The sequence below is a fragment of the Durio zibethinus genome, chromosome 1 (genome assembly GCF_047325235.1).
Source record: "Durio zibethinus cultivar Kanyao isolate XHJ-2024 chromosome 1, ASM4732523v1, whole genome shotgun sequence".
NCBI classification, from domain to species: domain Eukaryota; kingdom Viridiplantae; phylum Streptophyta; class Magnoliopsida; order Malvales; family Malvaceae; genus Durio; species Durio zibethinus.
In genome coordinates, this window is record NC_143162.1 from 536,545 (window position 1) to 551,560 (window position 15,016).

General features: G+C 35.8%; 1 protein-coding gene and 1 pseudogene across 2 annotated transcripts; one reads left to right on the plus strand and one right to left on the minus strand.

Annotated features, from left to right (window-relative positions):
• Nucleotides 1–2,340: 2,340 nt before the first annotated feature.
• On the minus strand, nt 2,341–10,533 carry LOC111311490 (putative calcium-transporting ATPase 11, plasma membrane-type). The gene is made up of 7 exons (XM_022910905.2): nt 10,100–10,533; nt 7,908–7,962; nt 5,864–7,803; nt 5,623–5,781; nt 4,256–4,427; nt 3,858–4,156; nt 2,341–3,244 (listed from the first exon to the last, which is right to left on the minus strand). The coding sequence occupies exons 1-7, from the start codon at nt 10,268–10,270 to the stop codon at nt 2,936–2,938; spliced, it is 3,105 nt and encodes a 1,034-aa protein (XP_022766640.2). The 5' UTR covers nt 10,271–10,533; the 3' UTR covers nt 2,341–2,935.
• Nucleotides 10,534–10,679: 146 nt separating this feature from the next.
• LOC111311492 (uncharacterized) lies at nt 10,680–14,304 on the plus strand (annotated as a pseudogene). The gene is made up of 5 exons (XR_016333031.1): nt 10,680–10,797; nt 11,285–11,397; nt 11,786–11,918; nt 12,003–12,406; nt 13,952–14,304. The product of XR_016333031.1 is annotated as an uncharacterized LOC111311492 (transcript).
• Nucleotides 14,305–15,016: the final 712 nt, after the last annotated feature.

The following is a 15,016-nucleotide window of genomic DNA, read 5'->3' on the forward strand; positions in this document are numbered from 1 at the left end:
TTCTCTTAAGGTACTTCCCTGTGTCTTTTAACCAGGCTGTTGGTGCTACCATACCCCTTTTCACTGCCTTGTTTGCTTACTTTCTGACTTTCAAGAGAGAAGTTTGGGTTACTTTTGGCGCCCTTGTTTCTGTTGTTGCCGGGGTTGTCATTGCTAGTGGGGTATGTTTCTTTTTCTGCCTTTTTGGATCATTTGATGATAAAAAGAAGAAGAAGAAGAAGAAGAAGAAGAAGAAGAAAGTTTTTATATTTTTGCTTGGTAAGAGATTCATTCTGTTTATCAGTAATGTCTTCTTTGATGTATAATTGACCATTGATTTAACAGAACCTATTTTTGCCACATTTTTTTAGCTGCTGTAAGTATAATCGTCTCCCTCCTCCAAACTGCTCCAAAAGAATATGACAAAAGTGAAAAAAGAAAAAAAAATGAAGAAGATGGCTTCACAGTGGGCTCCACTACAGGTATTTTTGGAGGAAAAGGCAGGTTTAGTGCTCATATTCATACATGTCTCTGCCTCCCTAGCATAGCTATGGCCTATGCTGGCTGCACCAGAAGGAAGTTTCCTTATTATGTTTAAACACATCTAACCATTGTGTCATTCCATAACCCCATCTTCATGTGTTTGGTCAATATTTTGAATAAGTTAAATTGGCTGTTTGCACCATGTCATCAATTCATTTTGCAGAAAGGGAGGAAATGAACTGTTTAGACCCTGTCAGTGAATTCATGATTTATTAACTAGGAAAAAGACAGAGCTCAAAGTAACGTTCTGCAGTTCTAGGCAACCTTTGCCTCTTTCTTTCCTTAAAAACTCTTTTGCTTAATGAACTTTAACCTTTGAATTTGATTATTTGTGGCAGGGTGAACCAGGTTTTCACTGGTTTGGATTCATTATGTGCATAAGTGTAACTGCTACAAGGGCCTTCAAGTCTGTTCTTCAGGGTATCCTGCTTTCTTCGGAAGGGTGTAACAGTTTTATTTCTGTTAGTTCATCATCTGCAACTGGCATATTTCTTCATGTGTTGGGTCTATTTTTGCTGCCACAGAAGTCAATGCATTTAGTTTCCTTTTGCTTTTTACCCCAGAACCCGCGCATAGCTGGAGCTTTACGCACCAGGCTGCCTTCTTTTTATGGGGAGTTGTCAGAAGGTGGATGAGGAAAAGCGGTCACTTGAGTTTGAACCAAAGTTAAGTTGCTTATAATTCCTGTTAGTGCCAGGCCATGTAGTCAAATGCTGCTATTAAGTTTTATGTTCTTGTCATCGTCTAACATTGCAATCCACTAAAGAGAATGAGTTGCATGTTTTGTCTTAGCTGAATTCCATCCCCAGCCAGCTATAAGGGATATATTTCTTCCATTTTTCCCTTATAGAAACAATATTTTGGGGCAAAAAAAGGTGAAGTGGAGGAAAATAAGTGGCTGAAAAACCTAACGGATAGTATTTAGATATTTCCTTTCTTCTTTGACTTTCATGAGTTGATTTCTGACAAAGAGCGCGTCTGAACAGCAAAGATTAAAAGAAAACTTTCCACCATTAGTTCATATATAAATGTCTTTGATTGTTGATTGTCTCATTGTTTTTTAGTGGAAAAAGATATGAAAGTAGACCAAAAAGGGATCCTCGTAATCGTTGACATCCAGAAGAAACCTTACAAGTGACATGCCCTTTAGCTTAGCCTTCCAACTTAAGCGATTAATCAGAGCAAAAAGTTTGGACCTCAAATATTTCTTACTATTTCAAATTTTGTATTCGATGATTGATGCTGTGAGCTTGTTTTTATTAACTCCTCCTTTTAATAAGAAAAAAATTCTTCCCCAAGCTAATTGTTCATGCTTAAGTGCCAGTGTCTTTTACTGTCATTTCCAAATGAGTCATGGATGGATGATTGGTGCGTAGTATTTTGTAGAAAGAGTGTGTTTGAGTGTTAGTCTATTCTTCTAACTTATCTACGGGGTTAACTTTAATAGCCTATACAGTCCTATTTTCCCTTGAATTAGAGGCTCTATTTTTCTCTTTCCTCACTTATTCTATGTTATTTCCTCATTTATTCTATGTTATCTATATAAATTGAGATATGATAACTTTCATATTTTATATGAAATAAATACAATACAATTATATAAATTATCGGATCTAGTCGTTGCCAACCAGGGGACTGAAACATTGTTTTATTTTTACCTAATCAACAAAAGGAAATATGAAGTGCCACATTTCATGACAGGTAATGTGGCCTCATCCCCTTTCAACTTCCTTAATCAAGCCCCATTTGTTTTACCTATAGCCCAAGCCAAATGGCATGATTGTCTAGAATAGAAGTCGTCTTTGACAGTTTTGCATGTCTAAAAAGAAGGCTTCATTTCCTTGTACATTCACATTCCACCAGTAACGAAAGTCAATAATACTTTGCCAAAGCAATACAAAAAGAACACAGATACAAACAATTATGCCTCAATACATAGTTTGCAACAAAGACCTTGAATTAATACTGATATAAATGCCACTCCCCCCAGACTAGGGTTCTAAAAACTTGCTCGAAGCTCAACCATAATGATGCTATTCGACATAAGATACCTGCCATAATGATGCTATTGAACATAAAGATCAGCAAAAATTACGGGCTGGAATTTCATTGGTTGCGAACCACAGGAGAAAATAAACATGGCTGCAAACCATGTTTCAAAAGTACTCCTTTCATGTCCAAAATTAACCTCGATCCTAAATTTTTCTAAGTCAGAAGTCAGATGAGGCGTAGTGTGTGCCTAAAAGTTAAAGTCTCTCCAGTAGTATTTCCAAAATATCCTTATTAACTCCGGGGTTCAATGTGGATATAAAGAAGAAAAACAAAAACAGCAATTCCAAAAGCAAAACCTGTCAACAAATCAATTGGCATTCAAGTAGCCTCAGAAATGAAATTTTAGTCTGTTTTCGGGAAATCATGCTAGACCAGGACCACTAGGAAGTGCATCATAACCATCATGGTGCTTTGGCTTAACAACTGCTCTTTCAACAGGTATGCACTTGAGAATAACAGCAACAATCAAGCTAACTGACCCTATTAAGATGCAAAGTACCCATAGCTGCCAACTTAGAGGCACAGTGCTGGCAAAAGTTCCAAGGTACTCAACTATGACTACTTGGAATGCTACTGTTGAAACCATGACAGCTATGAATATCCAGCTGTTAAACATGCCCCGGAATATGTTTATCTTCTCTATATCACGGCTATTAATTTCATTAAACACCTGGGAAAAACCCAAAATGAAAATAAGCTCAATAATCACTACATAATATCAATTATTCTTCAGCTAAGAATATTCCAGCCAAGTAGAAAATTAAAAATGTCAATCGTAAACTTCACATTGTATCATTTGCTTCTGACTAGTCAAATGTTGCAAGCAAATCAAGCCAGGTGTTCAGGCAACAAAAGATCAATAGCAATCAGCTTGTGTTCCGGGTAAAGTTTGTTTTTGTTCCAATAATTGTCAAATTGACTGATAACTAACCAGATGGTCCGTATAACTTTCTCTGACAATTTTTCTATGATTTATTGACCTAACAATTCAAATCTGCGATTTATGTCCATGTTAAGTTTGGTAGTTCAACAATCTTATTTAAAAACTCTTCTAACAAATTCTTACTAATAATCATCAGTAAGCTCACTTATAGCCCTAAGCTGCTAAATATTAGCACACTTCTAAATAGAGATATCTTGGCATGATCAAATAATGACTGTCCCACCTAATTGATTATGAGAGACTATTTGTCATGCTGGATCCATCTGAACATAAGCATAAAAAGGATTGCCAAAGAAGAAACTTACAATAGCAACAGTTAGTTAAATCTGAAAAACCATACCTGACAAAACACAAAGGAATTGAATATCACTGTATTTAGAACACTGGTGGCATCTGAACCTGTAAGCCTTAGAAGCTGTTTCCCATCAAAATTGAGAACACCAAGGACAATTAGTTGATATATACTCTGACCAATGATATTTCTCCACATTGGTCTGGTAATAAAACTTGCAACCCTTGGAATTGGGGGCCTTTTCATTAATGTATCATTAGGAGGTTCTGTAGCTAGTGCCAATGCCCCAAGAGTGTCCATGATCATATTAACCCAAAGCAATTGTACAGCTGTAAGGGGGGCAGATCCTGAAAGTTAAACACAAATCAGATAATGATGAGGGTGATTTCTAATCATCACAACTATAATACATGTCTGACAAAAGCTAGCTTCATATAATAACACACCTGAGATTAATGCAGAAACAAAATTGATTACAAGAGCAACAACATTAACTGTTAACTGAAACTGCACAAACTTTTGGATGTTAATGTATACTGCACGTCCCCATTTGGCAACATTCACAATAGTAGCAAAATTATCGTCCATTATGATGACATCAGCATTTTCTTTGGCAACCTGTACTATCAAGGTATTTACAACATGAAAGTTGGAGCACAATGAGAAGAATGTGAACAAGCTTGATATAGCAACAAAGTCAGCCCCAAACACAAAAATATCATAGTCTGACAGCAGATATCTTCATAAACAGAAAAGAGATAGACCAGCTAACAGCCTCTAACAAACATCAATCCATTCTGAATCACCTGAACAACAAGATGCATTTGCAAGGTGACTATGTTGACAATGCCTAATTATTTCAGGTAATCTACAAAAAACTTGATTGCATTTCTTCGCATAAAGAAACGTTATTTGCTAACAATTATAGATTCTCATACCGAATAGCTGATAAAACAAAGAAATTAAGAAAATAAGTTTAAATCAATCCAAGAAAAGTCATCAGAAGCAAATTATCCAATGATCTCTATAGAAAAAAAAATGGACCATTCACAATATTAGACAGGTCTTTCTTCCAAAAGAAGATTAAATATCTCCCATAAGCATGTGGAGGAGAAAACCAAAAATGTTAAGAACATGACCTAATCGAAATATATGCATGTTCAGAACAAAGAAACTAAGAGAATAAGTTCAATGATACCAAAAAAAATCATCAGAAGCAGCAAGCCAGCAATGATTCCAAAAATCTCTTTGGATAAGAAGGGTTGGTTACAAAATTATGCAGGCCATTCTTCCAAAAAATGGAGAAGTATGAAATTAAAAAGAGGAAGGGAGAAAATTCTAAAGCTCAAAAAATTCACTAAAGTATCCTTTAGAAAATAGAAGTTGGAATCAAGATATTGAGAAACCTTGTTCAAAAAGCCAATAAAATTCACAATTTGTACCACTGGAAAATAACTTGTGTTTTCCTTCCTGATGGATAAACTAATTCAGGAAAATCAAGAAAATTGAGATAATAGGGGTTGTAAACATAACTACAAAAATAAAACAGAAATCCTCTACTGCAGTTTATTTCATAGAATAAATACAGTTTTTCAAGTCCTGGTGTAAATCAAATACCAGAATAAGAAAATAAAGATGTTCCTAGAGAGAGAGAGAGAGAAGATCTCGAATGAAAATATTAAGAGAATAAACAATAACAACATCACATGGGATGGCAAATAGAATGAAAACATGTGAGCAAAGACAAGAAGGTAAACATGTTCGAGGTTGTTAGCATCATCATCGTTAAATAAAACTGTGTATGAATGCAAACCTCTGTTCCAGCTATCCCCATAGCAAGTCCGATGTCTGACTGATGCAAAGCTGGAGCATCGTTGGTCCCATCACCGGTCACTGCAACAACGTCCCCAAACATATTTCTCAAATGGTTTACCAGATTGAGCTTATCTGAAGGTTTTGACCGTGCCATTACCTGAAATCCACAACAGTGTTCAAGATGTACACCTCCCAAAGCATAAATTGAATGTTAAAAGTTTTTATATGATCATTAGAACCTGAATATTTGGTATAATGTCCCTCATTTCATCAAGAGACTTGCTACTAAATTCTGGTCCTTCTATGGCATTCTCATCTGCTGTTAGTATGCCACATTCTTTAGCTATCGCTTTTGCTGTATGGATATTATCACCAGTGACCATACGAACAGTAATTCCTGCAGCTAAACAGGTTTGAACTGCTTCCTTGACTCCAGGACGCACAGGATCCTTGATCCCAACAACTGCTATCAAGGTATAGCCACTATCAGGTATGCTACTCTCAGGATAAGTTTCATCTACATCTTTAACAGCCAGGCATAGAGTCCTTAGAGCTTCCGAGGCAAAGCCAATTATGACATCTGTGATATTTCTTGCTCGTTCTTCAGATAAAAGAACTGGTTCTCCAGTGTAATCAGCAACCTTGTCACACATACGTAATACTATTTCTGGCGCACCTTTACAAAAGGCTTGAATCCCACCTTCAGGAAAAGCCACCAATACAGACATCGTCTTCCTGTCAGAATTGAAAGGCTCAACCCTAAGTATCTCAATCTGTCTTCGTTGGGCAACATGATCACCACCCAAAAGAAGCCCAAATTCCAACAGTGCTGTTTCTGTTGGTGTTCCCAAAAGGGAGTTCTTTCCCTGTGCATCCTTCACCACTTCAGCACTACTATTTAGAAATATAGCACGCAGAAGGGTGCTGAAAACCCTTTCGGATATCATCAGCTCATCAAAGTTTTTGCTCACATTACCACCATTGTCTTTAATTTTCTCACATATCCATATCTTATTAACCACCATATGGTTTGTAGTTAGTGTCCCTGTCTTATCCGTACAGATGCAACTTGCGGAACCCATTGTCTCACATGCAGAGAGATGCCTTACCAATGCCCTTTCATCCATTAATTGTTTCATTCCAAAGGCCAGGCTCAGTGTCACTGCCAATGGTAATCCTTCGGGAACAGCAACAACTATTATAGTTACTGCAATAGCAAAGTAGTCTAGAAGCGTCAATGCATCAGTTGAAGACCATTTTGTGAACTCATTTTGGAGTGCTTTATCCACGAGAAACCTCACCGTTAAAACTACAAACGTGAGAATCGCAAAAGTCAAGCCAATTTTACCAATAATTGTGGCAACACCATTCAATTTCACCTGAAGTGGGGTCTCATCTTCTCCCCCCTCATTTAGAGTTTCCATCAACTTCCCCCATTCAGTCCTCATACCAACTGCTGTAACCAGCATCTTTGCTGACCCATCTCTAACTTTGGTTCCTGAAAGAAGAAAAGGATTTTGTTCATATATGTCCACTGGGTCACTCTCCCCCGACAAACTTGATTCATCAATCTGCAAGCTGTATCCTGATATGAACAGCCCATCAGCTGGAACTTGGTCTCCAATACCTAAATGAACAACATCCCCAACAACCAAGTCATAAATAGAAACTTGCTGCCTAAGCCCGTTTCTTGTAACTTGAACAGAAATCTTTCTTTTCTCCCTGTCAAGATCTCTGAATTGCAAGGACTGCCTGTAGTCACTAATAGCAGTAACTAATACTACCAAGATTATACTAAGTAGAATTCCCGCTCCATCATACATACCCTTTGGCCACCCCTCCGTGGCAAGTCCTACACCTATAGAAATCACAGCACATATCATAAGGATAATCAGGGTCAAGTCTTGGAGTGCATCCCACACAAACATCCAAAAAGTTCTTGGAGGTTTCTCTGTGTAATGGTTGAAGCCATAGATCTTTTGCCTAGTAGATATGTCGTCGGAAAGGACACCTTCATCAAGGGAGGTAGTGACTTTCCCAGCAATCCCTTCAACTCCACCATGCAACTTTAAGCGCTTAATATTATGGCCATGAACAATAGAAGAGAGTTCATCAGGTTCGATTCCAAAATTTGCTTCTCTAACCTCATCGGTAAGTCTGTAATCAGGTGGACCAGCAGCTGAATATGACCACTGGATCAGTTAAGTAATAAAGGAGAGCAGTGATAATATATACAATGGTATCATATAAATTTTGTTAGAACTACAAAACTGCATATCATACCATCAATAAACTGCAAAGCTGCTTTCTGAACAATAAGAGCAACTCGAATTTTCTCCTGGTTTGGGGGGGAAAAGCCATAAACAGATCAAAAGTATTATAAGGTCAATGAAGGACTTTACAACAATAATTGCACAAAATTCATTGCAACAATAATACTTGGTGTTGTAGTAGAACTTTAGAACCAAATGCAGTTAAAGGACATTTGTTTTTGTTGGTAAAGAGGCTAATGAGCCATAATTTGTTGTTCTTCGTGTTCTTAAGTAACATTTTGAGAGGACACATAAATGGTTGTGGTATCATTGGCGTTTAAGATGGTGACTGAGAACTGATCTTTGAAACGCACAACAATGTGTAATGTTCCAATATCTCATTAGAAAATCTGAGAAAAAGAAAAAAATCTCATTATCAATTACTATATTGTTTCCAATGGTCCAAATTTTTGTGAATGATTATATTAAAAATATATATTGCCATCTAAAAGCAAATGATTTAGATGCTTAAGGGAAACTTGTCTTATTCAAGAAAGATAAATACAGATAATAGACTGCATTTGAGCTTCTCCAAATATTTTCTGATAAGAGTAAGGTATTATCACTAGGATTCACTTCATCTGCCATATCCACGTCTTTGCAGCAAGAAATTTTTATTTCAGGTGATATGTAAAAAGAGTTATAGAGCTTAATTTACAGGAAATCTGTTCTGGGTATTTGATAAGGATTGCACCCTCATTAACATGAAGCAAAAGCACTAACAGAATTCAGAAGAGCTTTATCAATGTAGGAAAAACTTTTAAAACAATGCTTAAGATGAATTTGACACATTTATACCATTTTCATAAAATATTTCCTTCTATCAGAACTTGAGTACATGTGCCACTATTATCATAGTTCTCTTCATGCTTACACAATACTTTAAAAGAAATCAAACATCAGGTTATCATATTCATAATCCCAAGCTTGAACAACATGCAATAATTACAATATAAGATATTACATAATGAAGATTTTTTTATAAAGTTATCTGCTACAGTTAGGTGAACCCAAAAGACAAGGGGCAATTTTAAATACGGCACATTGATATTATATCAAAAAGAGAGAGAAAAGTTACATGATTTAAAATTTTAGTAAAAATCATGAGTTTGACAAAAATAAAAAATATATTATGTGTTTAACATATCAACAAAAATTTTAATATAATAATTTTTATATTTTATATATATTTAATACAAAATAAATAAAATCAAATATTAGAATTCTAAGACAAATCTTTAACAGCCATAACAGTTAAAAGCTTAAAAGGAACTAGGAGAGCACCATTATTGGTTTTAATAATAAAAAGAGTGGCCACTTGGTCAAGGAATTACTATTTATAGCATCACGATAAGAAACATGTGAAGTGGGGCAAACAACATGTGAGGCGTACGATTCTTGCGGAGCAAATGGGACAAAATTAAAAGCCTTCTTTATCCCTGGAATAAAGGGTTCCTGACATCGTCTTCTTGCCGTATTTAATACGCATGATATTCTTATTTGGACCCACTTGCATTTGTATTTTAAGAGAATTAGGAAATTTCACGGAAGTTTCCTTGGATAATCTATTATTCGTGGTTATCTTAAGTCAAAAAAGTAGATTTAATTCGCGGGGTGACTCATATATTAAATTCAAACCCCGGCTCTACGTCCCCAATTAAAGCTTTAAGAAAAATGAACTGAAATTGCCATTATTTTTTTTAATTAGAAAGTGATTTATTTATTTTTTTAGGGTTTTCATGCTTTTTGATCATGACGATGACAATAAATATATTATAAAATAATGAATAAAAACATAAAATTTTGGAGCAGATCTAAACCCAGCGGCTCACCACCAAAATGCAAAAGAAAGTTAAGCTGAAAGGTCTGTGCAACAGTGCAGTTCCACTGTTAGAAAAAAGGGCAGCGGTGGACCACAGTCCACACCACAGATTTCCGTACAGATTTTTTTTTGTAATTTCGTTGACAATATGCACCGCAACGTGGCAGGGCATCATTGATTCGTGCAAAAAAGTACGGTAAAATGGACGGAAATCAGTATGTTTCCGAATTGTAAGGAGCTACCACATGGATCTGATCCACCAGACCACAATTTCTATGCTATTAATTAATTAATTTCCCTTGAATAAAAAAATTTTAAAATGGAGGAGATTAGATGAAAACCTTGATTTTGAGCTTTTGCTGTTCGGCTTCGGATCGTTTATCGAGATTAGCGATCATACGGAACCTCCGGCGACGGTTCCTAACAATAGTAACAAGCGTTCTCCAGCGCCGCAACGCCGCCTCCGACGAGTGTTTCGGCTCCACTTCAAAATCCTTCAACAGTTCATCCATGTTTCCAGCGATCAAAACCGAAGCAAAAGACTTAACTCTCTCTCTCTAAGGCTTTTGTGGTATTGTATATATACAGTAATTAACAGCTACGATTTCCTTTTAGGGTTGAACTTTTTTTGGGATTTGTTTTGCTTTTCTGGATTTGCCAAATAGATTCCACAAATGAATTTTAAATCAAGAAAAAGAGAAAAAGAAAAAGTTGTTATGCTTTTAGAAAGGGAGGGGCTGCACTGAAAAAGTTTGGTATTGAAGGGTTTTTCTATACAGTGCTGACTATATTTCTATATTTATATGTAAATAAAAATTTTAATAATTATAAATATTTAATATCTAAAATTCTTGAAGTCAAATAAAAGAAACAATAATAAAAATAATATATATAACAAAATATTTAATTTAATACTTAAATTTTAAAATTTCTGACTTAGAATTATGAATATGCAACTTCATGGTCTTTGCAATTTGGAGTTGTTTTCATTTTTTTTTCTTGATTGGGAATTTGGTTTCTTTTCGTTTCCGCTTTTTCTGTAAGTTGTCAGCTCTTTGTCCGTCTCAGTTATTTTTACTGCTACTTACAGCTTTGGCGAGCTTATTGGATTTTTCTGGTTTTGGGTGTAATATTGAGTATTGATTATGACGATGGTTGATTGTTTAAGCTTTTATGCTTCATGTTGGGCTTGATTTGCTTTTTGGTTTTCATGTGATTTCGTTCCTTGTAAGGAATAGGTAATTATTAGCCGATCCCATTTATGACTGGCCATAGCCACCGATTTTACACACAATACACGACTCCTCAATGGCCCAATCTCTCTCTTTCTTGGCTGTCATCTTCTTTCCCTACATTGTTGTGATGATTCATGAGGGATCATCTCTCTCTATCTTCCTAGACACCTCTCTTTGACTTTTTCTTTCACCAAAAATTCACAACTATACTTATCCTGTTTCATTATTTATCGAATATTTTGAGCCATGTTTTTCATATTATATATATATATATATATATATATATTGCAGCAGTCTGTAATTATAATGGAAAGTTGTTCAGACAACGAGGTCTATCTTCAAGACAGAAACGAGGATGATTATGATGAAGAGAATTGCTACTTCTTATCCAGGTTACAATTTAGGTACTCTATGTTTTGTTAGCTATCTTTTGGTTGTAAAATCTTTTTCATGTAGAATAAATTTGTAATATTTTACTTGTGTCCCCTAATAAAAATACTGTTTTTTGTTTAAAAGTGTTTACTTTGCATGGAACCATGCTAAGTTTCTTTTGCAAAATCAGCAATTTTAAAGATTTGACTTATTTTCATTAGGGAACATGGTGAAAAGGATATAAGAAACGTCACTTAAGTTCTATCCAAGACCAAAAATATTGCTTTGATAGAAATGCAATCTGTAGCTAAAAACATTAAAAATCTAACTCTAATGACCATACGAAGCCCTAGATAGTTAGAGGAGTTAATTCTACTGGATTATATAAACTTGAATTATGTGACTAAAATCTGTTTTCAGGAAAGATATTTCAAAGGCCCGATGGATTGATGATTTGGCTATGGCCGAAGTTGTGGAAAAAGAAGGGTAAGATATGGGTTACTATGGGGATGGTTCATAGCGGCAACGCATATTGCTCCATTGAGGAAACTCTGTGGGTGAAACCCAACCTGAGTTAAAATTTTGGTTATTGTAAATTTATGTTTTTATTGTAATTTTTTAGAAATAACTTTTGTAGCTTTTTTATTGAAATAGGGGCATTGCATCTTTTAGACGAAAATGGTATATGTCTTTCTTTAAAAGAATTATATGAGAAGTTTTCAGATGGAAAGAGTGGATGCTATTGGGAGCTTTTTGAAGTTTATAGGCACCTGAAGTTTCTCATGGTTATGTAGTTGGGCGCCATGGTATCCCTTGGTCTGTGAAGGGTCAAAATATTAAAGCTGGAACCTGTTTGCTTCAGGGCAGTCAAGAGAGAAATGAGTTACTAGAAATGGAGCCGAAAGACAAGAATTCCTTCATTAAGTTGTTCGATAAGATGCAGATTATGGAAGTTAGTCTTGCTTTTGATGTTTGTCTTCCAAACAGCAAGTTTAGAAAGTCTTCTCTAGGCGCTCCAAGTTTTGTTCTCTACTTAAGTAGGTAAGCTTATATTGCTTATCCCAAGAGTTGGAAAACTCTTCTACACTCCTGAATATGGTGATTGACTGCATATCTTTCATTTACATTATTGAATATCTGTTTTTGTGTTAGATTTTTTCCATATAAAGTATTTTGTACTATAAGTCGGATGCCTAACGGTTTACCCACCATGTTAACTTTATTAGAGGAAGACCTAGTCATGAAATGACTGTGATAAAATTTCTAAGGCTTCTCATAGCTATTTGCATTAATTAGAAAACTTGTTGCATTTTTTGACACACGTAAGGCTGAGGTGTATTGGCTTTACTGCAAAGTTGTCATGGTAAACACAAGCAATATAAAATCTGAATTTATTAAAAGTAAAACTGTACTTCGTGAGCTTTTCTTAATATCTTCTGTTCGTCAGTTGCTCTCAATTTGCTTTTGTGTTTTTTCTTGAGACTCTCCTAACTTTATCTAAAGAGAACTGAATACAGAACCACACTCTTCATGTGTGAAACCAACATTGTTCTTTGAATTTTTGTCAAAATTGGTTCTTTTCTGGAAGCTAAATTATAAATTGCCTGTGTTGAGTATTTTGCCATGGTTTTTTTCCCAAAGCTGCTGAAAAGGAAGTAGTTTATGTAGAGCCTTTCTGCATCTTTTAATTATCATATGCTTGAACATCATATTTCCTGACTTTTTATGCCTCTTCCCTTATCCTTTATTTTCGAACATAATTTCTGTTCAACATTTAAATACACTGTTATGAGTTTAACCATCCTTGGACCTGTAGTCTTTTTTTTTTTTGACTCTATAGTGCAGTTGTCTCTTACTTCTCAAGTTTTGCTTCTAGGTCAAATAATTATTTTATTGTAACTTGCATTACTTATTCATTAGTATAGGAAAGAATGTGAGGATAACACTGCAATTCTAACTTAAGATCTCTACCCAAATCCACATTCCGGTGTGCCCAAGCTAGGATCACGTGGCTTTTTCCAATTCCTTTCATTGCCACCTAATTCGATAATCATGGGGAGAAGAGGACCTTTCTGACCTGATTGGTTCTTGCTTTTCTGGAAAAATGCACTGTGTTCATTTATTTACTTGCTTGGATTGATTTGTGGACTCAGGACTGCCCTGCATTCAGGGAAATCAATGAACATTTATTGCTATATGGAGTAAGCATATATATTTATGCAAAAAGTTCATTTTCCATTGGCAAAAAGCCACACCTTGGAGCATGGAGATGTTTTTCCTCATAATGCTTGTTGTTGTGATTTTATTGTTATCATTAGCTGTTTGCATAACTTGTGATGGAAATGAGACTGATATTTACAGCCACTTTTCTTAAGAGTGCTCTGCTGGTAGTTTACAAAGAGAAGCTGTTGTTAGCTTGGAGAATTCAAATCCCCTTTTAGCATAATTTGCATGGTTTATGTAGGACTGTCTGGGGGCTTTTTAATATATAACTTGTTTCTGGGAAATTCTCAACATGATTTTCTAATTTACTATCTTATTGTTTGCCATTTTTTTTATTTTGCTTGACTTGTCTTCTTCTTACAGGTGCAGTCCACCTTCTAGAGTAGAAATTGAGGCCCTTGAAAGAAAACATGGAGCCATCCCTTTGAAGTTTTGTCATGTAGAGAACGGGCGTGTCAGTTTCTTCTCCTTTGGTAAGGTCGAGATTGCTGTCCTACCTTAAAACTTTTTGCTGTCTTACAGATCTGTTTGCTAAGATGATACAGCAAAAGAACTAAGAAGATTTTTGTCTTGGCTCAAACAATGCTTGGAGTTGTCAGTCCTTGAGTGAAGTCCCTAGATTTGGGTATCTCCTTGATTTTTTATGATATTTCATATTTCATTTTAGGCTTTGAGGAAGAAATTTATTCAGTCAAATTCATCATTATTTAATATTACCTGATAATGAGCCACTCGCCTCTCTTTCAGCTTGTTTGATTTCTATTACTAGGAATCCATATTCTACGAAAGTTCCAATCAGAACACAAAGGCATGACTGTTAACAAGCATTGTCCAGAATTTTTAATCGAAATGACATAGAAGCTTCTTAAATTTACCTTGGCAACACCTTCTTATCTAGTTATATGAGCAATAAAAGATTCCAACTCTACACGAGAAACTCCACCTTCAGCAGCAGACTGTTTCCGGACAGCTTCTCCTAATTCCTCTGCCCTTTTCCTCATCATTTCCCCCTCCATTGATGCCATCAGTCTCCCTATTGCATCCTTGATGTGAGAACATGTCACCATTTCCTGTCTCCGGTTCCAATCTTTGACAACCAAGCCTATTTTTAACACTTGTGCCACTAAAACAGTGTTCCTTGGTTGCTCTGAATGCATAGGCCATGCTGCAATAGGTACTCCCATGCTGATACTCTCCATGCAGGAATTCCATCCGCAATGACTCATGAATCCACCTGTAGATGGATGCCCCAAAATTTCAAGCTGGGGTGCCCACTCTCTCAAAACCATTCCTGATCTTTCTGTTCTTGCCTCGAATCCTCCAGGAAGTTCGGGTTCCCTAACTTCTTCTGTGAAAATGTCTCCTTTATCAGCATCTCTCAATACCCAGATGAACTTTGTCTTGCTTTGTTCTAACCCGATTGCGAGT